Here is a 23,727-nt window from a genome sequence, read left to right as displayed (position 1 = left end):
AAATAAATAAAATCTTAAAAAAAAAAAAAAAAAAGCAAAGCTTTTAAAACTTTCAGTAGGAAGAACAGGAGTGGTGATTTTTTCTGTCCCTGGCCCCGCTCCTGGCCTGGCCCCGCCCAGGCTGACGCTTGGAGCTGGACACGTGCAGGCTCGCCCTCCTGCCCCCCAACCACCAGGGAACCCCCACCCCCTGCTAGGATCCCGGGATTTGGTAAACAGCACCCCCAAGGTGCTCCCTACCCCACGGGGAGAGAAAGATCTCTATCTAGAACCCCGGCAGTGGTTCCCACAATGTCCCCCACCTTCAGGCAGGACACTGCACCCCTCCCTCTGCCGGGCTGGTCCCAGGACCGAGAGGAACCAGGGACGCCTCTCCTGGCGAGTCCGCAACCTGCAGGACCAGGGCCACCAAAGGGCATTGCTTGGGGATGAGCTCCTCCTGTGCACAAGGAAATCCACCCAACCGGGTGTCTGACCTCAGTCCTCCCCACTCTCCCTGCCCCGCCCCTGCAATCCCAGCACTAGCGGGCTCAGGTGGGCCTGGGGCCTGGGAAGTTCGGTGGAGTTCTGAGGCCTTCCGGGCAGGTGGTGGTCCGTGCCTCAGTCTCCCTGCTTCCTGCCCCTTGCAGGTACAGCCTAATGAGGGATGAAGGGCTGCGGGGCACCCCTCAGCTTAGGGCCGGGCTCCCTCCCCAAACTTGCAGACCCACTGGCCAGGTTGGGCCTCATCAGCACCTTCTCCTCGGCCTCACCCCATAGAGGGCAAACTGAGGCAGGGATGAGCTGTTGTTCACAGGCCTCCCGGGTCTGTCAGGATCCAGCGTTCTCATCCGGGCCCGCGGCCTTCCAGGGAGCCAGCATCCCTGGCTGCCGTTGAGGATAACTCACTGGCCCCACGTGGTCCTCGTGAGCACTCTGAAGACCCCAAGGGGAGCAGCTCGGAGGGTCACCACTCCAATCGCGGCCCAGCTGACGGGGAGGGTGGCTGGAGGCCCCCTGGAGCGGCCGAGAGCCAGGAAACCTTCTGCGCACGCACGGCCACATGCTCAGCTTTCTGGAGCGGACCTGGCTTTTAGGAGCAAACACGCATCGGCACAAATGAGCACCCAGTTCCAGCAGCCCACGGAAGGAAGGGCTCCTCCTCCTCCCGCACCTCGGCAGGGGTGAGTGGAGCCTTCTCTTCCGCCCCACACGCTGGGTGCGCACACCTGGCCCCTCCCCCACGCAGACGCCCCAGTCACCAAACAAGAGAAAACACTCCAAGTCATTGTCCCGTCGAAACCGCAGTGCCGTCAGCTTTACGTTACTACGTATTCGTGGAAGGGAAAACCTGCACATTACAACTTAAAAATGGAAGCGATTTTACAATTCCCCAAACTGATAAAAGCTTAAAGTCACTCCACACATGAACAGAGAAAATACTGCCTTTTTACTCATTTGAAAGCAAGACCGCCGTCCCTCTGGCCAAGGGGGCCAGGCGTGGAGACGTCCAGTGGGCACCGTGAGACCGTCTGAAGAACGTTCCGGTTTCCTCCCACAGGGTAAAGCTGGGAGACCATTTCCTCCAAGTCACATGGAGCTGACAGCCCTTCAGCTTGTTCAGCAGGAAAGGTCATGTCCACACACACCCCGCATCGTGGGGCCGGGCTCTGTCCCCTCCGTGCCTCCCCCGGCCGAGCCCCCAGCCTGAGCGCCAGAGTGGACCACACTCCGTTTGCCTTTTAATTGTAATCTTGAAATAAAAGGGACAAAACTTTTAGTGATCTTTTTATTATGTTCATATGCTCAGGGTGAAGTGACCCCTAGCCCCGGAAGTAGCAACAAAAATATGTTAGTTAGATATAATTCTGGTAACTGAAATAAAGACAAATAGAAAACGATGTTAAAACATTAAAAAGTTGCAAATTTTCATTAAAGGTATTTACATGTGTATTCTGATGCCTAATTTATACACATTTTTTTAAATTAGCTTCATAAAATATTCTGAAATATGAAAATAATAGAAATAAATAGTTAAATATCCACAACATATTCAGGAATGAAAAGTCAATTATTAATTCCTGTTCCAAATTTACATATTTATTTATAAATGGCCAAGGGATCTTACAGTTCCTTCCAAATTTTTTATGTTTTATTTGTGGTTCCTTAATAGTCTATAACTCTGTAAGGCTTTCAGTAGCCACGAGTCACTGCTAGGGATCATCTCAACGTAAATGCAGGATTCTTCCGTAACCAACGATGCTAACTGGTCTTAAATGCACCCAATTTTGTCAATCACTAAAATTAAGTATTTTTACAAGTATTTTTTTAAGTTACATAAGTTACAATATATAGAAAATAGGACACAGATATTTGAAAGTTTTGATCGGAGAACGAATGGTTCCTTCACTAACTCGCGTCACCGCTGCTCTGGTTACGGAAGCGTCTGGTCTGCGCGTGGACGGGCCGGCAGGTCGAGCCGCTGTTCCCGGGCCAGGAAGGCTCCTTTAGTCATCGGTCGGCATCTGCACTCTGCTCTGTCCACTGAAGGTTTATGCTATTTCTCCCCATATACTTTTTATTTTTTAATTGGCTACTGTTTTTAAAGGTAATTCTCTTAGTCTTATCCTTGCTGTGTATGAGAAGGTATTAGTTCGCCCAGAATGGAGAATGAGTCGTGCGGATTCACGGTCACGAACGCACTCAGGGAGCACACCGCTCAAACAGCCGTTAGGGGTTTTCTAAAATACGTTTTGTTGTTTCACACGGTTGGGAACTCAGAATACCTACGCACTAGTCATTTAGTCCACATTTCGTCCATCGCGCCCAGTTCTCGCTGGTGTTCGGAAAGCCTGCCTGACGCTCAGGAGGCCGCACGGTGGGACAGGAAGGGCCAGCCGCCTCGGGTCCCCGGGAGGCTCGGCCGCGGGGAGTACAGCCCTGCGCGGGGGGACACCGGGCCGCCTCCCAGCAGACTGCTGACGCACACGGCTGGTCGCCACGGCCGCCCGCAGAGGAAGCACGCGGGCCCACTCCCCGGGCCCGACGGCTGCCCAGGAGCGGGGTCTGGGTTCTTCATTGGAAGTGGTGTTTGGTGTTTGAAGTATCACAGGACCAACTTATGGTCCCAATTCGAGTGTAGACGTGTGAGGGGCAGCACGACAGGCCCGAGGCAGACGCCCTGCGGTCTGGGCTGGAGGCTCACTTGTGACGTACGTGAAGTAGAAGCTACTCCACGCCAGAGTCCACAACACCACGTCTGCCTCTAGGTTTTAGGAGAGGGTTGTTCGACCGACACGTGTGGTCAGGCGAGCTCAGGACAATCAGGGGACAGTCACTTCATAATTCTGTCTGGGGGCTGCACACGTGTAGGGGACGTGAGCGCCCTGAGCATAGCCCTGACTCGGAGCCGGGGGGACTGCCGCGGACCCCACGTTCCTCACGGGCCCCGGCGCTCCTCACGAGTGCCGCAGGGGGACCCACGCGCGGTGACCTGTGAGAGTGGGGAGCGTGGGCTCCGTGGACACGGGTGAGAAGGTGCGCCGGGCAGGGGCGGGCAGACCGCGCCCGGCGGGGGGGACGGGGCCCGGTGAGACTTGCGCCCGCCGTCTCTCTCCCGGCCGGTTACCACTGCCCGGGGGCCAAGGCCCGGCGGGCATTCTGCCACGTGTGAGAGACCACCATGCACCAGGTTCACAGCGAAGCCTTTATGGAAGTGACGGCGAGCACACGAGGGGAGAGCGCTGTGCTCGCGTTACGCCCTCCGCGTGCTGACCCACCCGGGCAGCGGGGTCGGTGCTCTTCAAACACGCTGATGCTCTTCTGTTCCCACTGGGCTGGGAGGTCAGACGCCCGGCTGCTTGAGGCTGCGGCGGGTTTGGTCCTAGCCCCGGGATGCAGGTTCTTCGGTCAGCTGCACATCCGGCCCGACAGGTAAGGACGAGTGGGGCCGAGACCGAGGGACAGCGGGGGCGGTGGACAGGTCACCACGTCCAAGGACGGATTTTAGGAGAAATGGTTCACAGTCAGGAAACTTGCTCCGTCCCTTGTGGGGACAAAGGAGGCAGAATGCGTGTCATGTCACCGCTTCGTGTATGTCCTGCCAGAGCTTTTGCTCAGTCCCTTCGGGGTTGGGATCTTGCTTCCAACCTTTGATCCTGAGGTCCCTGATTTGGCCACGGCTGGGCCTTTACCTGCTGGACACACAGACACACAAAACACAGGCACCGTGTTAGGAGGGAGACGAAGACACGAATAGAGTGCGAGGCCGCGGTGACGGCACAGTGGCCCCTCAGTCCGCAGGGGCCCGGGCTGAGCAGGGCAGGCGCGAGGACTGGCCGCACCGGCTGAGGCGGACGCGCACGTGAGCCGGCAGAGAGGAAGGAACAGGGCTCAGAGGAGGAGCCTGACGTCAGGGACGGAGGGAAGAGAACGGAGCTGTTTGCCAATTGCTGGCTTCAGAAGCTCAGCTCCAGTAATGAAGAAAGGGGCGGCCGTGAGACTAGGGCTTCGTTTCCGGGCTGAGGAGCCTCGGGCAGGCACCCCCCTGGTGGGGGTGGCCCTGGCGGGGAGGCCAGAGAAGGGTCCCAGAAGGGGCAGGAGACAAGGAAGACGACAAGACAGAGCTTCCCAAGGAGGTCAATGGAAGGATCAGAGGATCGCAGAGACCCTTGGGACAACTTGGAAGCCCTGGAGATGTTAGCTGAAATGCTGCCATTGGGTCAGAAAAGTTAGTCACAACCCCTCCAAGTGCCCGTATGCCTGGTTTCTGGAAGAGGCTGCTGTGGGGCGGGGGGGGGGGCCGTCAGCCGAGCACCGCCCTCGGCACACCCCAAACGTAAAGCTGTGCATCCAACAGTGTTTTGGTTGGGAATAATTTTCTAATGAAAAATATCATATTTTCCTCTAAGGCCTTCTAAATCTGACATAAAATAGTGAAAACCATGATTTAAAAAACAGGTAGTGGGCATTATCTGTGAATCTACATTTAACTTTGTGTTTCTAAACACTCTGGTTTGGTGATGCAGAAAGAGGCCAAGAACAGGGTCTGCACCCTAAGAACACCCGGGGGCTGGGTCTGCTGCGTCCATGACGCCGCGGGGAGCCTCCAGAAAGGGCAGGATCCATGCACGCATCTAGTGCTGACAGAGTTCTGGTCAGGCAACGAGCCTCCTCACTAAGAGCCGGAGACAGGATGCAAAGACTGAGTGACAACGGAGGGCAGGGACCCCACCATGCGGGCACCGACGTGCAGGAAGGCGCGGGCCTTACCCGGCGGCAGAGTGGGTGCCTTGGGCAGCACGTGGGTCTTACGCAGGTTCATCGTGCAGCCAGCGGGGCCCATGAGGTGAGCTTTCCACGCCTGAAACAAAGGAGGCACACGGTGCGTCAACCCGGCACCCAAGGGAACAAGCGAGATGAGCTCCGCCAGAGCCGAAACCAGGGGCAGCCGCAGCTCCTGACCGACCCGGCAGACGGAGCGTCGTCACGGACCGGGTGCCACCGTGTGGGTCTGGGGAGCGCACGGGGCTGTGGGTGGGTGGCCTCCAGGAGCGCAGGGTGGCCCCTGGTTGATGGTCAGCAAGAAAGCAGGGACTTCAGTCCTAGAATGACGAAGAAAGAACTCTGCCAGCAGCTGGGTGAGCTTGGCGATCCCTCCCCAGCCCAGCCCACAGATGGGATCGCAGCCTGGTGAGACCCTGAGCAGAGGAGACGTTCGGCTGTGCCCACAGCTCCTGACCCACAGAAACCGTGAGACCGTAAAAGGGCGCTGAAGCCACCAGCGAGGGGCCACTTGCCACCCAGCACGGGGGACCGAACTCTGAGAAAGCAGACGGGAAGCTTGAGAGGCCTGCTGACGCCTGTAGCTGCGAGCCAGGGGAGCCAGGGGCCGGGCTGCCGCTCTGGTCGAACGCTGGGGAGCTGGGGACGGGGGACAGGGCGGGGCAGGCGGGAGGAGGGGCCGAGGGCTGCAGTGCTCAGAGCCGGCAGCTACACGGGGCAGCCAGAGGAGGGGACGGGGTGTCACGGAGCAGCCAGAACACAGATGCAAAGGCTCCTAAATCCTAAAACTAAAGGGCACGCGAGAGAACGTGTGTGTGTGAGAACTATGTATACGTAACCCTTTAAAAAGGCTAAGCCGTTAAAAAGAAAGGAGCCCTGTAAGGAAGGAGGGGTGGGGAGCAGGGACAGCAGCTGCCTGGTTCCCGAGCATGTCCCGTTTTATAGGCTCTGGAACAAGCAGAGTACTTTATGTCATTACAGGACTTAATTAAAATAATCCCCTATAGTCGTGGAAGGACACACCAGCACCCAAGAACCAACCGCGGGAGAAACTAAGTTCTCAAACTCAAAGGTGCGTCCGACCCGGCCTAACCTCCAACCCACAGGAAACGGAGGGGACGAGAACTACGTCGAAGGACGCCAGGAGGGACGCAACCAGCAGACGCAGCCCACGCGAGCCCTGCGCGAGCCCTGCGGCCACCGGCCCCTCCGAGCTGTAGGGAAGAGCCCGCCCAGGAAGCGGTCCCGGGGCGGCCTCCCCGGAGCCCGGACACGAGCGCTTCTGCACCGTGCTGTGGCTGTGCTCCAGGGAGCACGAGAAGGGGGCACACGGTGGGTGCAGATGAAACGCGCGCCCACCGTCCTTCAAGCGGGGACGGGACGCCAAGGCCGCCTGCGGGCTCCTGTGCGCCGCTGCGTGCTTTGTTACGGACTTGACGTCTTCTGGGGCAGGGAGGACGAGCCTGGGACAACCGCGCGGGTATGGGCTGACTGGCGCAGTCCCTGCAGAGCCGTCTCGCGCGCACCGCGTCCCCGAGGGCTGGGACAGGGAGAGCCTGGCAGCAGGACACAGCCGGGCGGCAGGTGGCAGTGGTGAAGGGGGTCGGGGCAGAAGCAGCTGAGCAGAGGCAGGTCTCCAAAGCCACACTGCCTGGCACACGGACGTGAGGGACGGACGGCCCTGCCCCTCGAGCACTAAGCTGGAGTCAGCGTGGCTGACGAGGGAGGGACGAGAGCCTGCAATCACCCGTGATGTGGGATTTCCACGCGGTGCCGAGCTCGGCTTTAGTCATGCGAGGGGACCGGCGTGCTGTGGTCTGGCCTAGACGCCATCTGGGGCCCCAGCACACGGAGGAGCGCAGAGGCCGGACGGAGGCCAGAGCCCCTCACACTCCCCGCCGCCAGAGCTGAGCCCCCCCACCCCCCCAGAGGGTCCACGGCGCTGCAGAGGGAGGAAAGCACCTGGGCAGGCAGGTAAACACAGCAACTGTTCGGGCAGCGCTGCAACAGACCGGGGTGCTCCCCGAACACCCCCGCCCCCTGCCCGCGGTCCAGCCCCGACAACCTCGTCACTGTCACCTGCACGGGGCTGGCCCTCACCTCCTCTCCAGGGGAGAAGTTCTCATGGCACAGAGGACACCGGTTTGCCAGCTTCTCTGGTTTGGCAGCTGAAAGGGTGTCAGTAAGACAAGATTTAGTTCCTCCCGTGAGACCTGCACGGGGAGCAGGACACACCTGACCGGACACCCCCTCCGCAGCGGGCCCCCCAGGCAGGGCACTGTGGACACGGAGGGCACCGCCTGAGCCCGCACTCACGGTTGCACTCCTTCGTTTTTATGTGTCTGGGCAGCTCTTCCTTCAGAACAGCCTCGCTGCAGCGGTAACACTTTCCAAACCCGTCTTTCTTGTCGCATTCTGTCAGCAAGTGCTCCGTCAGGCTGGAGATCTCCACCACCTGCATTCCGAAGTGCAGAAGGAAGCACGTCTCCGAGAACACTGCAGTGCGTGCTGCCCCCGCCAGCCTGCACGATCCGAGCTCGTGCACCTTAGCTCCGTCCTCACCCCGCTAGCCCACAGGGCTTCTGCCATCCTTCCTGGCGCTCTGCTCAACACCCCGTGTCCTCTCATCATCTTACTGTGGTAGCATCTAAAGGCCACGGCTAAGGGTGAGGCCGGAGGAGTGACGGCTAATTCCAGTGGGACACGTGTAGTGAGCCGCAGAACAGCTTAGCCATGTGGCCTCTGGGTTCAAAATCCCGGCTCCCTCACACTTGTAATGTGCACAGGATCCCAGGAAGAGTGGTAGGAGATTCCCCTGCCACGCTGGTAGGTTATATGCACGACGAAACTTCATGCCACGGACTCACACACCCTGCTGGAGAAGTCAGCACCTCCACTGGGGTCTAGAGTCCGCACTGCCTGCCCGAGGGTATGGAGGGGTCTGCCCACGCGGGAGCTTGCAAGAGCCCCAAGGCAGAGGCAAGAAGTTCCTTCTCTCAGTTCTCCCCCTTTATCAAAAGAAAGGCCACTGCATCAGAGAAGAGATTCAAATTTGGGGGGTAGGAGAAGATTTCTTAAACAAGATACACGAAGTGTCAACCATGAGAAAGATGCATAAGGTGGACAACGTTAAACTTAAAGGACACATTAGGATGACGGACAGGTTGGACCCCAAGTGGGAGAGGCCGGCTACGGCATCTGGGGCCGGCAAAGGACCCCGGTCCAGACACAGCAAGAATGACCACAGATCAGTAGAGTAAGACTGGCAATCTATTTTAAAACGCAAACCAGAGGGCGCCTGGGGGGCTCAGTCGGTGAAGCGTCTGCCTTTGGCTCAGGTCATGATCCCAGGGTCCCGTGTCCGGCTCCCTGCTCAGTGCGGAGACTGCTTCTCCCTCTGCCCCCGCCCCCCCACTCTCTCTCTCTCTCCCTCGTAAAAATAAATAAAATCTTAAAAAAAACCAACCCATGAACAAGAGACTAGAAGGTATTTTCTAAAAGAAGGCAGCTGAGCAGCCAGCAGATGGACGGAGGGACGGACACGTGCCACACCTGACCATCCGCAGAAAGCAGGGAGGCGGTGAGGATAAGGAGCAGCCCCCCACACCCTGGCTGGTGCGTGGACGTGTGGCCCCTCTGAGCCCCGCCTGCGTCAGCCCTGCAGCCCAGTGGGGCGCGCCCAGCCACTCCACCCCCGGGGTGCACCCCAAATGGTGCTTTCACAGGCGCACTGGGAGATGGATGCCAGAATCACTCATGGTAGCCTCACACTGGACACAGCCAATTTCCGAAAACAGTAGGACGGAGGGATGGATTGTGGACTGTTCGAACAATGACTGCTATAAAGCAGGAAGACTAACACGACACAAAATAATTAGTTTGTAGGATTCCATTCATAGAAACCCAAAAAGCGAGAAACACTGACTTGTGGTGTCGGGAATCGGGACAGTGGTGACTCTGGGGGGAGAGGCGGTGCCTTCGAGGCCCGGGGAGCTGGGGCACACGGTGCCATTCTGTGAGGGTTCAGGGGCTCAAACGCTTCTGACCTGTATACGGGCACCTCGTCAATACCGTGTTGTTTACGGACTGCGGGTTTGTGGCAACTCTGCAGCGAGTGAGGCTGGCGCCATTTTTCCAAGAGCATTTGCTCACTGTGTGTCCTGTGTCACATTTTGGGCGTTCTCATGGTATTTCAAACCTGTTTGTTGTAATCGCATTGGTCACGGTGACCTGCGGTCAGGGAGTGGGGCTTGCGGAAAGCTCAGACGGCGGCTAGCATTTCTTAGCAGTGAAGTACACTTAACAGACCACAGTACAGTGTGGACGTAACTTGTGTGCGCCCTGAGAAGCCCGAAACGCCCCTGGCTGGCTCTACTGCGGTTGCTGTTCTCCTGTGCTGGTCTGCGGCAGGACCCCCGCGAACCCCGAGGGGCGTCTGCACATTACGTGCGCGCCACGCACTTCGGTGAGGTCAGGGAGAACGCACCAGCTGCACACACAGAGGGGGGCTCTCCATTCAGCTATGTCCCCAGGCCTTGTCCTCTGCGGACGCCGCGGCCCGGGCAGCCCTGCAGGGACTGACCTGTTTGCAGTGGGCGCACCTCGTCAGCACGGGGCAGCGCTTCCAGTAGTGACGGTCCAGCCCCTCTTCTGTGAAGGACTCACTCCTTTCCCCACAGAAGATGCACAAACTGGAACAGGACAGGAGCGGAGATGAAGGCATGGGCGTCGTCCAGGGACGCGCACGCCTTCCCCGTCTGCGGGCGGCCTGGGGTCCGTGGGGGCACAGCGCGCGGGGGCGCAGTAGGAAGAGCGGGTGTTTGTGACAAACTAGCGCGAGGGCCCCTCAAGTTCTAACCCGTCAGCATAATCAGGCAGAGACACTAAGTCACAAGAACAAAGATATTCTACTGAAATGCCTGTAGATTTGCCGTGTGGCTGCACAGGGAAAAGTGTTTTGCTGTCACAACATTCTGGGCCTTTAGCAGCGCTCTGACAAACGGCTGCTCGCTTCCCTGGGCGTAAAGGGGGAACGGCATCCTGACTCTCCCGGGGCGGGGGGGGCCCATCGGTCCGGAGGGCCAACCCGACCTTTACGAATGACTGGGAAGAGCCGGTTAGCTTACATAATCCCCCCGCGCTCGAGAAATATTTCCTTCGCGGCACCTGCACGCGGCCGGCCCCTTCAACCCTCGCAGCACAGGCTAAAGAACCTCTACTCACTTATCTAAATAGTGATTATCTGGGACCTCTGGAGCCGGCGCTGGGGCTGCTTTCCCTCCTTGTGGGTCTGAAACGAAAATAGAAAGGATTTAAAATAACCTTCTGTAAAAATTATTCTCAAATTTTTAGTAACCAGTTTGGTGTGAAATACACTTAAAAGCAGCCAAGTTGAGGGGCGCCTGGGTGGCTCAGGCGGTTGAGTGTCCGGCACCTGATCTTGGCTCAGATCATGACCTCGGGGTCGTGGGATGGAGCCCCGTGTCGGGCTCCACGCTTGGTGGGGAGTGCTGCTCCCTGTCCCTCTGCCCCTCCCCTGCTTGGTTAATCTTACAATCCCTGGGTATTTGCTCAGGGAGTGACGGGTTTGGGGGCAGACAGTCCCCATGCCCAGTACCTACCCTGGCTCTCCGCCTCCACTGAGGGGCCTTCTTTCCCCTAAGAACAAAAACAGAAAGATCAGGGACAGATGGCTGCACACTGAGAGTCTGTCCAGGACGCATTTTGATGCCGAAAATAAGTTCTTCGTTTTCAGACCTTCTACCAACAAGTAACAGAGCTCTATGGGCCGTGAACGCCCAAATGTGTGTCTTCCCCTCACAAGCCCCATCACGGGCTCCTGTCCCTGCTGCCGCTTCCCAGTGGCTCACCCTCCTCAGCGCCCATGGGCTCTGGGCAGCACGTGACTGTCACCCTTCTCCACGGATGCCTGGGCCACCCCAGGAGCCCCATCTCCTCAGCCGCCTCCCGTTCCTGGCTCCTCACGCTAGGCAGGCTCTTCCTGGTTCCCAGGCTCACGGCCCTCGGTGCGAGTGACCAAGGGTTCAAGCCTTCTCTCCTTGGGGGTCCCAGGACCCAGCTTCTCCTGACCAGCCTGCACCCTTGCAGATCAGGAGCCAGAGCCCCGGGCACACGCTCGGAGAGACCCCCGACATCGCCCCTTCTCCCCACTCAGCCTCCATCAGCCTGCCAGCAAATCCTAGCCTGGACTTAGAGCACACCCAGGCCATGCCTCATCTTGCCAGCTCCGGGGGCCTGCTTCGGGGTCCTCCCACGCAGTGGCTGGTGGGCCTGTGAATGCCTCGGCAGGCCGATTTACTTTTGCTTGAGATCCTCGGCCGGCTTCCTAGGTCAAATGTCCCCTCATCTCGAGTCTGCAGTGCCTACTGTGACCTGGCTCCAGCCGTCCCTCCAAGGGCCTGGTGCTCAAGCTCCTGCCCTCTCCTCCTCTTGCCCAGGTTTTCCCCCCGAGGCCCCCCAGAGCAAGGTGCCAGCCAGCAGCCCCTCCTGGGCTCCGCCACTGCCTCCCGCACTCGCTTCTGTATCTTTTTTTTTTTTTTTTTGAGAGAGAGAGTGAGAGAGAGAGCACAAGAGGGGGGAGCGGGAGAGGGAGAAGCAGACTCCCCGCCGAGCAGGGAGCCTGATGCGGGACTCGATCCCGGGACTCCAGGATCATGACCTGAGCCGAAGGCAGTTGCCCAACCAACTGAGCCACCCAGGCGCCCTCGCTTCTGTATCTTGATCACCATCCGACGCCCCTGAAAGAGGCGAGGGTCCCCAACGATGGAGACTCTTGTCTGTTCTGTTCTCTGATGCACACTGTGCCCAGCACGCTTGTGGACTAAACGGGTAACGTGCCATAGCAGCGTTCCCACGCTGAGGCAGCCCTCAGTCTGATGGGCCGGCTCCTGCCCTGGGTCAGACACCCTGCGACTGGGGTGCTAAGGACGCAGGGGAGCGCTGAGCCGTGGAGCAGGCAGAGGGGTCCCTTATGAGCAGCAGAGGGTCCCTGCTGGTAGCAAGCCGTGGCGGGGCTCAGGCCTTCCTGCCACAGCTCCCCCTGCCCCAGAGCCCTGGGGGCCGCGTCAGCACGTCTCCTCCCCGGCTCTCTGAACACTGCCATCGTCCCTACAAAGCCCGACCACGTGGTGAGCGCCTCACAGCACCCCCGAGCACCGACCAGCCTGGCCTGCGGGTTGGGGGGGTGTTGAGGGCCTTCCTAGACTTTCAGTTTCAGGGAACAGCGACAGTGGGTGGCCCTACACGTAGCATTTAAGGGATGTGCTACAAACATGGGTACTGTCTGCTGCATTTGTAGAGAATCACGCTTCATGTCAGAGTAAGTGACCCCCGTCACAGCCAAGCACGGAGCAGGACACACACCAGAACACAATCTTAGAGCTGGGGACGGTTAGTAGATGAACTTCGTGAAGCTGGCACGGGACTCACATGATTTATGTGCCTACACAGAAAGCAAACTCAGCGGGACTGCATTTTAGGCATCAAAACCTCTTCTTAAGAGAGACGGGTTTGGGGGCGCCTGGGTGGCTCCGATGGGTGAGCGTCTGCCTTCGGCCCAGGTCATGACCCCAGGGTCCTGGGATCAAGCCCCGCCTCGGGCTCCCTGCTCAGGGGGAGTCTGCTTCTCCCTCTGCCCCTCCCCCTGCTCGTGCTCTCAGTCTCTCTCTCTATTTCTCAAATGAATAAATAAAATCTTTAAATAAAAAGAGAGGGAGAGATGGGTTTGTGTATTTTGCAGGGAGACAATGTAAGCAACGCCGAAAGCTGGATGCTTTGAATAGCTTAGAAAACCGATCAGTAATTTTCAAATCCTTTTTTCTAAAACTCGGGAGCGATCAGGCAATCTAAAAATACTGTCATTCCCAGAAGCTTTGGAGCTGGATGGCGGGCACAGTGCTAGTCCCGTGACTGCACTTGATGGCGCAGGCCTGCACACGTGAACATGGTTAAGCTGGGAAGCATGCTACGGACACTTCACCACGAAAGCAGCAGCAGAGAAAGAGACTCCGCCGTCCTCAGCAGTCGTTCTAGGACAGCAGGCCCACGTCCGCCCCTGCCCCCTGGCCCACCCTGTACTGCCTTTTCCTTCACTGTCTCTTCCTCTTGGAGCGGTGGCCCTGAGGGGCGGGCGGGACTTCGTTTTGCTCCCTGCTTATTCCCAGGGCTCAGCACAGAGCAGGTGCTCAGCAAACGTAACGAAGGCAGACGAGCTGGCGAATGCACTCCGGGGAAGCTGAAGGACGCAGCCACCCGGCACCGTTTCCACAGACGTCTGGGGGCGTCTTAGCAGCGCCCACAGCATCTGGGGCTGGGCTCACTGCGGCTCGGGGCTGCGCCGAGACGGGGAGGAGAGAGGGCAGCACAGCCCGGCTGTCTTGGCTTAACCGCTGAGAGGTCTGTCCTTGGGGTAAGTCGCCTGAGTTTTAAAAATCTGTTTGCCCACTGGGGCGCCTGGGGGTGGCTCAGTGGGTTAAGCGTCTGACTTTTGAATTTGGCTCAGGTCATGACCTCAGGGTCGAGAGATAGAGCCCTGTGTCGGGCCCTGCGCTGGGCGTGGAGCCTGCTTGAGATTCTCTCTCCCTCTCCCTCCCCTCCTCTATTCACACTCCTTGTCTCTCCCTCTCTAAAAACATAAATAAATAAAATAAATAAAATAAATTCATTTCTCTATTTGTATGACATTAGGAAAAGTCGAGTACCTGCCGGACCTGCTTTAGCAAGCAGCTGTGAGAATCGGACCAAACATGAATGTCTTAAAGAACCACCCTTGAGGGACGTCTGGGTGGCTCAGTCAGTTAAGCGTCTGCCTTCGGCTCAGGTCATGATCCCAGGGTCCTGGGATCGAGCCCCGCATCGGGCTCCCTGCTCAGCGGGAAGCCTGCTTCTCCCCCTCCCTCTGCCCCTCCCCCCTTCTCTTGCGCAAAATAAATAAAATCTTTTTTTTTTTTTAAAGATTTTATTTATTTATTTGAGACAGAGAGAATGAGATACAGAGAGCATGAGAGGGAGGAGGGTCAGAGGGAGAAGCAGACGCCCCGCTGAGCAGGGAGCCCGATGAGGGACTCGATCCTGGGACTCCAGGATCATGACCTGAGCCGAAGGCAGTCGCTTAACCAACTGAGCCACCCAGGCGCCCTCAAAATAAATAAAATCTTAAAAAAAAAAAAAAAAAAAAAGAATCACCCTTGACTCCATGGTGAGGCCCCATCCCCAGGAAACTCCCTCCTCCAGGGCCCTTCTCTTCTGTCCTGTTCGCCCCAGCTGCCAGTACCTCCCGAATCATCACTGTGACTCTGGGCCACAGGCACTTCAACACCCACTCAGTTGTGTTTTCGCTCTCTTCGAGCCGTGGCAAGAACCCTCACCGCGAGGTCTCCCCTCCTAGCAGCCTGCAGCGGTGTGATCCCATCAACAACAGGCCGTGCAGCACACTCTGGAACCTTCTCCTCCTGCACCCCTGAAACCTCATGCTCCGTGATGAGCTCCTCCCCACTCCCTCTCCCCTTTTCTTTCAACTGAAGGACCTGAATGACAAAGTGAACGTTGTGACACTGCTGTAAATCCCAGAAACAGGACAGTCACTCTCCGACCCCCCCAGACGGCGTCTCCCAGGGCTGAGGACCAGGGGCTTCCTGAGAGGGAACATTTCGCTGAAACCTGCCTTCTTCAGTGCATGGGCATCAGATCTTCACATACGAGCTATTTTCCTCCTTTGCCTCTGAGGGAGGCTAGGAGCTCCGAAGAGGAAATCTGTCCTCCACCTCCTCCTTGCAGCCCTGGGGTTTCCTCTCTAAACATCACCAGCAGCTCACGCCAGTCCCTGGCATCACTATCTAATTCAAACCAGCTGATGGAAGATTCCTTTTATGTAACCCCAAACCAGTTTTAAAAAAGCAACAAAGCCTACAGATCTCATCTACATAATGCTGTGAAAGGAAAGCAAGCATGCCGTGCATCTGTCTCGTGGGATGAGAAGTCAGGGCATCCGTGAACGCGCAGGGGTGAAGGATACGGGAGCCTTCCCAACCTGAGCTTCGGCCTGAATGTCCTTGAGTGCGGCCAACTGCCCTTGTAAAGCTTTAATTTCTTCTTTCTTTCGTTTTTCTGCTTCTTCTGTAGCTGCTTTCTTCTGTGCCTGGTATGAAAATTATTTTTCCATTAGAATAGCCATTTAGGGTAGTCTTAGAAATTGGGAGAACGTCACGGCATATGAATTATGTTTCTCATAAGTTATGACAGTCACTAAGATTAACAATATAGCTGGGGTCAAAGTACCTTCACCAAATTAATCTGATAAATGTTTACGGACAGATAGAAGCACACGTCCTCTCAGCTGTCACTATTCCTATTTACAGATGGGAAAACTGAGAGTCTCACAGGCAGAACGTGGAGGAGCTAGGATCTGAACTCAGGGAGACAAGGTTTCCCTGGTTTCCTGCACAGGAAGCTCCTTGAGTAATCTGTCGGTTTATTCGTGGACCAAGTAACTTCAATAGAGGATTAAGTCATAATTTCATAAAAGTTGACTTACCCTAATTTCAGCTTCTGTAGGTCTGCCATCTATTTTAGCAAATCCCTCAAAAATTGTTTTATAGAGAACATTCTTGCGTGTGGTGTTGTCGTCAGGAGGGAGGTACTCTAGAATAAAAGCCCGGTGCTGTTTATACATGTCCAAAATAACTCTAACCGCTGTCTCTCGAACCTCATACACTCTGTGCTCCAGGGCGCTCACTGAAAACTAAACATAAAGTTGGGAGGGGTTCTTGTGGTTACTGATTCTGACAATAACAGAGTTTATTTTCCCCCAGCATGAAAGAAATATAGGCACATTATAAAAATTTGGAAAAGAACACCACCCACAAAATTCTGGCTATTACGACACCAAGTTTTTCTCGCTGTGTTTCCCTCACACACGCAGTGGAGCTCACGTTGGATTATATATAACTTTGTGTTTCGCTTTTTTCCATTTAACATGCCAACGAACATTTTTTGGGTTATATCCTTCTGTAGACTTCATATTAAATATTATAAAGTATTCCAATCATCGAGAAGAGGAAATATAAGAAACTACACGCATCCACCATCCACATTAACCAGTGTTGTAATTTTGCCATGTTTGTTTTGGATCTTTAAGAAATGAAACACCGTGGTGATGGTGTGAGTCCCAGCAGAAGCCTCCCGGGCCCCACGGCCTTGCCGCGCTCTGCGAGGGCACGGCTCTCCTGAGGCCGGTCTGTGCGCTCCCATCCGGACGCGCGTTTACGTGTGTGTGCGTGCGTGCTGGGTACACACATGGGGTGTTTGTTTGACATTCTAAATAGTATACTGTGCTTATCTTTCTGAAACTTTCTTTCCTCCTACTCCACATTTCTTTGTCAAGGACGTTCGTTCGTCACGATCCATTTCAGCTGCTCTACGGTGTTGTGCCATGACACGTTCGTCCCATCCCACGCTGTCGATACCATGCTCAGTAAATTGACATCTCCCTGTGGGGCTTTGGGCGCCGGCCTCTCACTTCCCACAGTCTCAGCCTGCCACAGGCTTTTGGTTTTACCCCAGTCGCTGGCACCGCCTCTAGGAGTCCCACCCTCTGATGGTCACCTCCTACCTTTCCCACTTTTTCTAGTACTCCCTCCCCAGATAATTCCTCAACCCTGTCCGGGCCTCTGGTCCACTCTGGACCCAACACTGTCTTCTCCCGTCTGTCACCTCGCTCAAGTCTTTCCTGCCCCACGTGTCCATCACTAGGTCACTTCTGGGACCCCTTCTTCCTGTGCAGTCACGTGCCTGCAGACTTGAGAAGCATGCTGACTGGCCCCACGCCGGACTCGCCACGACAGGTGCCACGGGGGCTCCGGGCAGTGCACAGTGACCTGACCTGAGGCATTTCTGGCCAGTTCACTTCCTTAGATGTTAAGGGGGCGTCTCATACGTCCTTCTTGTGTCTCAAACCTCCATTATCCCGTCAGGCTTTGAGCGGACTTCGTCCGTGGAGAGGATGCGTGTTGCCCGCTCTGCGTGCAGCCAGCCCTGCTGCGTACACACCGGAGCCCGACCCCACTGGCCACTCGGGGACTTCGCTCCTGCCGTAACCAACCCCTCCTTCCAACGTTCCCCGTGCCTCGTCGCTGCGGCAGAGCTCACCGGGACTGAGACCAAGGCTGGCGTCTTGAAGCGGGGCGCCAGCTAATGGGCACCCATGTGCGCCGGGCACCAAGAAAACTGCACTTGGAGGCAAGAGAGAGGCTGGTCCACGTGACTGCAGAGTGAGTCAGAAGGGAAAGTCCCCTGGGGAGCTGGCAGTGGCCGGCCAGGCAAGCGATGACGGGGGCTGGACCTTCGTGCAGCAGGGGAGCTGGGAGGCCGGTCGGCGTCTGGATATATTCGCAGGAAGAGCCCACGGCATTTGCTGAGCCAACAGAAGAACGGGGTTGCCATTTACAGAAACACGGAAGGCTGAGAAGGAGCAGGTCAGAGAGGAGGGCAGGCGCTCCATCTGGGCGCGGGGCGGACACGGCTTGCAGGGGGAGTCAGGTGTCCAGGGAGGGCACGCACAGAAACTCTGTCTTCCACGGACGGGCAGGAAGGCGCAGGTGAGGTCAGCGAGGGACGGTGTGTGCACAGGAACGAGAAGAGGAGGCCTGGACACTCCAAAGTTAACGAGATCAGGAGGATGAAGAAGAACCAGAAAAGGGACCCAGACAATGAAGCCAAGCGTGGGGTAAGTGGGGCGCAGAGCTCCAGAAGTCTAGGGAGGGAGTGTTTGAAAGGCTTACTTACTTCAGTGTCTAAATCATTCGTCCGTAGAGGAAACACATGAGTGGAAGTGGCCTGACATGATCCTGCCTTTCCTGATGGCACATCTGATTACATGAGGACCTGGTCCAGGTCTCCGAGTCGATGCATGCGTGGAACCCACGGAGAAGGGAGGCCCTCCCTTCCCGCGCGGACGGGAAGGAATGCGGAGCGCTGATGCTTGGGCTGCGCCAGAACGAGCTGCCGTGAGGGCGCTGCAGCTCGTCTCACGCTGGCTGCCTGCTCAGAGCGCACTTCCAGCACATTCGAAATTAGGGAGAGGGGAGTCCTGGCTCTGGCAGACAGCTCCTCTCCCAGGACGTCTGTGGTTTCATCAGGTCGTCCATTTCCGCTGCTCTACACATCCAGATGCTTGATGTCCCCAGTGACACTGCAGCTCTCTCTTACGGACACGGGCTCTTCACAGTCTGTCCACCACCAGGGACCAACGTCCACACGTACGTGCCGACTCACGGCAGAACGAGGAGCAGGAAGCCTTTGTTAGATGAAGCAGCGACTGATTTTCTGAAGTCATTCACTCACTCGTTCATTCAACAAACACTGAGTAGATGCCCACCATGCTCCAGGCCCATCTCAAGTGCTCGGCCACATGGCACCAGAGGTGCACTTACCTTCATCACGTTATCGATGGTGAAGCCCATGCTCCCGGTGCCCAGGTCTTTCAGAAGCCGGGCCAGGAGGCCTATCTGACTCATTGCCAGATGATTCGAAGAGTTGGCTTTTAATGGCTGCACCAGGTAAGATGGAATAATTTGGAGAGACCTAACCTCCTTGAACAAGGCCATTTCCTATAAAAACCAACATAACTGTGTTAATTTGTACTAGAAAATGCTAGAGGCAACTTAGTATACTTCAGTATAATCCTCAAAGTAAAAATCGAAGGAAAAAACAGGGAATAAAAAATAGCGGTAAAATAATTTATCTCTAATAACCTCATTATTTCTATTTAAGATATAATGATTAAAAACAAAACCCCAAATCATAAAAAATAAAACCATGATCACTCACAGATAAATGAAAGCTTTACAAGAAATGTGATCTAAAACTTAAGATTTCATTTCTCAGGATTTCCCCACTTCAGGAAAAAGGTTTTCTAATTTCTAAAATTCTAGAACAAATGAGTATTGTGTTAGTCTTTATGAGACTGGCCAAGAGGGTCGCAGTGCACAGTTTCTGGCTGATGGGACCGCCGGTGGGCTTACGGGAGAGCATGAAGTCCCACTGCCAACGAGTAAGTCTTTCTACAATTAAGGTATTTAGCATTTAAGCAGCCAGACACAGAAAGAGGAATGATAAAATACTGAAGCATATGGGTTGCAATATAGAAAGAAATCAGTTTTGGGGGCGGCCTGGGTGGCTCGGTTGAGTGTCCGACTCTCGATTTCAGCTCAGGGTCATGGGATCGAGCCCTGCATTGGGTTCCATGCTCAGCGGGGAGTCTGCCTGGGATTCTCTCTCTCTCCCTCTCCCCCCCTCACCCCTTCCTCTCCCTCTCTTAAAAAAATAAATGACTAAATGAAGGACTGACACACTCTCATTTTCAATGTTCCTTTTGAAAGATGCCACCTCCCCCAGATTTACTGAGCCACACTGAGAGGGAGTATCTTGTAGGACTTGAGCATCACTTATTTTCACCTTCCTGTTAATATAATGTACTGCTTTTTCATTCTGCCCCAGAACTCAGGTTAAAGGAAATGAGATGACTGGTTCTTCATACTGGACGAATGACCCCCCTGAGAAACTAGGAAAGCTAGGGAGTCCTTCCCAACAGAATGTTGTACGGAATCTGAGGACTCCACAGACTTGCTGAAGCCCAAGCACGGGCCGCAGTCAGGGCAGAGCTCCCAGAACTCTCTCAGTATCCCCACAATACCTGGCCTGGAGGAGGCATGTTTGTTGAACGAACAAAACTATTTAGATTAAGGCCATTACACATTTATTATCTCTTTACCCCCAGTTTTCTACTCTGGTTTAGTTTTCCGTATATTTTTACTAGAAGTTACTAGCATACGTTGAAGAAGAGAAATACTAGACAAGTCAAACTATACTTTAATCGAAGGCAAACTTCAGCTCTCGAAGCACCAGGCAAGTATGACAGGGAGTCACGAGGAGGACCAATAACGCTATTAGGAGAGACAGAACCTGGTTCGGTATTCAGAAAGTCAAGTAGCGTCGTAACAGGCTCATCATTTACGGTTTCAAATTTTATGGTGAAATTTGTACCTGAATAAAATTGGAAGCTGTGACTCGGAGGCGAGCAGAAGAGTCTCCAGCCCTGGTGAGCAGGACGGGGATGGTTCTTTCCACACAGTGAGCGGTTTCGAGCTTACCCAGTTTGTGTTTAGGAATATATTGCGTAATTATCATTTTCAACAATTTCAAAGAAGCCTGAAAAACCTAAGAAAAAAGCGGCAAAAGCAGAGGAGCTCCTGTAACTGTATTCCAGCAGAGAAAACCTAACATTTACCACCAGTAACAACTGTGGACACTATACTGGACATGCCTTGCTGCCGGAGGGCTGGTGAGGGCGGACTGAAAGCCGCTTCCCAAACGCAGGGCCTCGGTACGGAAGGGCCCTCACCTTGAGCGACGGAAAGAGCCGCGTGGGCCTGGGGGCCACACCCCGAACACTCCTAACTGCCTACGTGCAGGCAGTGCGCCCCCGGGGCGTGCTCACTCTTGCGGCCCCTTTCACAGTCAGGGGATCCAGGAGTAACCCCAAGCCCCTCAGCTTCCATGGAAAATAAAGACAGAAACCGAGCGCCTAATCAGTGCCCGTGAGCCGGGCCTCAGCGGACCCTGGTTTCAAGGCGCGGGGAGGCTGACCCCGTTGGAGAGCAGGGCGCGCGGCCAGGGGAGCACAGACCGCGCAGGCTCTTCGCCCACCACACTTCTTGCGAGAGACCCTTCCTTCCTAGTGACACCCTGTGCTACCCCCGTGGCCACCCGACCTCCTGCGGCACCTCACCCGGGGCCACCGGGGGCACAGGGGACTCACCGGGGTCACTATGTCCCTGAGGGCTCTTCTCACGAGAAAGATGGACGCGCGCAGCATGCTCTTCAGCTCTTCCTTCGCGGTTCCAGCAGGCGTCTCCATCAGCCGCTTATACAGGGCAAGCAGCGCGTCCTCCCGGTACGACCACGTCTTGGAATAGGCCCCCGCGACCTACCACAGACCGGAGGCCGGCCTGACTCAGACACCACCCCACCCCAACCCCGTGCGACCCGACACACGGAGAAGAATCTCTGGTGGGACAGAATGAGTATGCGTGTTTGAGGAAGTGCCTGTCCTAATGCGGAATACTGAAGACCCGAAAAACACGGGAATATGAGAAGTTCCGCCAAGAGAAATACTGGGAAGCTGGGAACTAGGGGAAAACCCACTGGGCTCATTTCCATACGGAGGCCCTCCCATCTTCTGTTCTGCTTTGCCACCATTTCCCCTGGGATGGGCAGGTGTTCCAGAAAGGGGCAGATTTTCAATCCCAGCTCTGTCAGTACTAGACAGAAACACCCAGTCTTAAATGAACACGCATTCATAAAATCTTAAATTCTACCTTCTGTTTCTGCTGTTTTGTGTAATTAATGATTACTGAACGACTTCAACTGAACACTGAGACCAAAAGGGAGCCAACAAGATCACGGACAAAGCCGAGGGCGCCTCCCTGCCTGCCTCCTCCCCGTTCCGCACACCCGCCCGCGGCACTCGGCCTACCAGGCTCTCTCCGAGCACGTCCATGGCGGGGCCGGCCTCCCTCAGGGCCTTCTCCGTCAAGGGCTCCGGCTCTCCAGCCGCACCTCCCCTGGGAGCCTCGCTGACATCACTGTCACTCTTTTCTGGTTCCAGGGCCACTGCTGGCTGCTTCCGCGAGGCAGGAAGGGGCCGCTCGTCGTAGGGCATGGACTGGAGCTGCAGGGGAGGAAGGGCGGCTGCAGAGCTCCCCGGGTCTGCCCACCTGCCAACACCGCGTCTACACTGCAGGCCTACTGCTCTGCACGATGGTAGTTGTATTGGATCAGAATAATTTATACAGGAGGATTCAACTGAAAAAATTAGGTTACGGTTTCCACTCCTTTCTAAACTCACCGTAGATCCAACAGAAAAGCGATATAGATTCAGCCTCAGTTACTACTTACCACTAGTAATTACGGTTCAGCGGACAGGTAGCTTACAAAGTAAAAGCTATTTTTTCCTGACAAGACTTCTGATTTTTTTCTTAGTTTATGACTTAGAAATAAGTATCATGCCTCATTTCAAACGTGTTCATTATCTGGCAGACACATACTAAAAACAGGCAGCCAAGCTAACGACCCTTCCACAGCCTTCCCGTGCTCTGGGCAGGCAGCTGTCTGTCCCCCCTCAGCCCTGCAGGTGCTCGCCGGGCCCCCTGCCCAAGTGATGGGCGACACGACACCCCCACCTCCTGGGCCTTCCATCCACATGCAGAGACAGAGGTGCACGCCTGAACACGTACATAGGTGGCAGACTTTCGGGAAATTAGGTGGAAGAGAGATTCCAGAGTCACTTCCACTGAGACATTAACTGGCGTCTGAAGAGGCCGGTGCATACTATGTGTGCAAGTGAGGTTCTCATACTCTAAACTCTACTCTGCTATAAAACAAAGATGCTGATGTGCTGACGAAGGGGCAGTTAAGACCATTTTAAACCAAAGTACTGAATATGACTTAAAGCAATGACATCACAGACAAGATGCTCCCGGCGGGGATGACAGGGACCCTTAGAGCTGTGCACTGGGAGGCCAGCAGCACGAGTGCTGTCCTCTCTGGCTTTCCTGGGCCTCAGGCTGCAGCAGACACGGGCCCGTGCCCACCTGATACCCTGCCTTCCTCCCCAGAGCCCACCGGCCGCGCCACCTTGCCCGCCAGCTGGAGCCCCCGCGAAGGCCTCCTTTGGTCCTCGTCATCACTCAAAGGCTGGCATGTGACCGGTGACTCAGAATGGGACACGCTTGCCCCTTTCAGGGGACAACGTGCAGACGTGAAGCTGAGGGTCACACGCGAGAGCTCTAGCTCTGGGGTGACTTGGAACCACAGGAAACAGAGTGGAAAGACAGGAAGAGAGCGGGCGCTGAGGACACTGTGAAGCTACTGAACCCTTAAGCCTACATGAGCTCTCAAGTCCCGAGTGACAAACAGCAGGAGACCCCCAGTCTGAGCTAGCTCTTCTGCTACTTACAACACAGAAAATCCTCAAAGCACGGTAACCATACATGACTCGTATGGAGGCCCTACTGAAGTCCGTTCTGGTCACTTTATAAACATGGTCTCGTTTATTATTCCTGGAAACAATCCTTCAAGCAGATATTTGTACATTTTTATAGAAAGGAAAGCAGAGGCTCAGAAGGATGGGGCGTCCCGGACCACCGGCTGAATGGGGCAGAAGCAGGCAGGAGGCCTGCACATCTGACTGCAGACAGGGCCTCCCAGTGAGGTGTCTTACCTGCTGGCTGCGTCAGCCACCACGTTCCGGCTTCGGCATTTACCCCCCTCACCTGGAATGTCTGGCAGGAAGGTTCTGCGTTGTGTACCCTGATCCATCCCCTGCATGGGGAAAGCCTTGGCACCATGCGGGTCCTCCCCATGTGTCTGCTGAATAAACCGCACACA

General features: G+C 55.7%; 1 protein-coding gene across 3 annotated transcripts in view; it reads right to left on the bottom strand.

Moving 5' to 3' along the window:
* Nucleotides 1-1,754: 1,754 nt before the first annotated feature.
* Nucleotides 1,755-23,727, bottom strand: part of CEP104 (centrosomal protein 104) — a 35,941-nt gene continuing 13,968 nt past the window's right edge. For 2 of the 3 annotated variants that reach the window (XM_035019945.1, XM_035019947.1), the window contains 13 exons: nucleotides 21,815-22,009; nucleotides 21,098-21,265; nucleotides 20,323-20,496; nucleotides 18,711-18,887; nucleotides 15,815-16,021; nucleotides 15,311-15,418; nucleotides 10,884-10,920; nucleotides 10,486-10,552; nucleotides 9,845-9,953; nucleotides 7,579-7,717; nucleotides 7,363-7,430; nucleotides 5,251-5,341; nucleotides 1,755-4,175 (listed from right to left, as the gene is read on the bottom strand). In XM_035019945.1, the coding sequence (XP_034875836.1) occupies nucleotides 4,060-4,175; nucleotides 5,251-5,341; nucleotides 7,363-7,430; nucleotides 7,579-7,717; nucleotides 9,845-9,953; nucleotides 10,486-10,552; nucleotides 10,884-10,920; nucleotides 15,311-15,418; nucleotides 15,815-16,021; nucleotides 18,711-18,887; nucleotides 20,323-20,496; nucleotides 21,098-21,265; nucleotides 21,815-22,009 (1,656 nt within the window). In that variant the 3' untranslated portion in view covers nucleotides 1,755-4,059. The remainder of the gene's footprint in view (nucleotides 4,176-5,250; nucleotides 5,342-7,362; nucleotides 7,431-7,578; nucleotides 7,718-9,844; nucleotides 9,954-10,485; nucleotides 10,553-10,883; nucleotides 10,921-15,310; nucleotides 15,419-15,814; nucleotides 16,022-18,710; nucleotides 18,888-20,322; nucleotides 20,497-21,097; nucleotides 21,266-21,814; nucleotides 22,010-23,727) is intronic. The other variant, XM_035019946.1, reaches the window with a different exon arrangement.

The sequence above is a fragment of the Mirounga leonina genome, unplaced genomic scaffold (genome assembly GCF_011800145.1).
Source record: "Mirounga leonina isolate KUSES-001 unplaced genomic scaffold, KU_Mleo_1.0 Mir_173, whole genome shotgun sequence".
Lineage (NCBI taxonomy): Eukaryota > Metazoa > Chordata > Mammalia > Carnivora > Phocidae > Mirounga > Mirounga leonina.
Note: the sequence above shows the minus strand (reverse complement) of the source record. Positions and strands in the feature narration are given on the sequence as shown.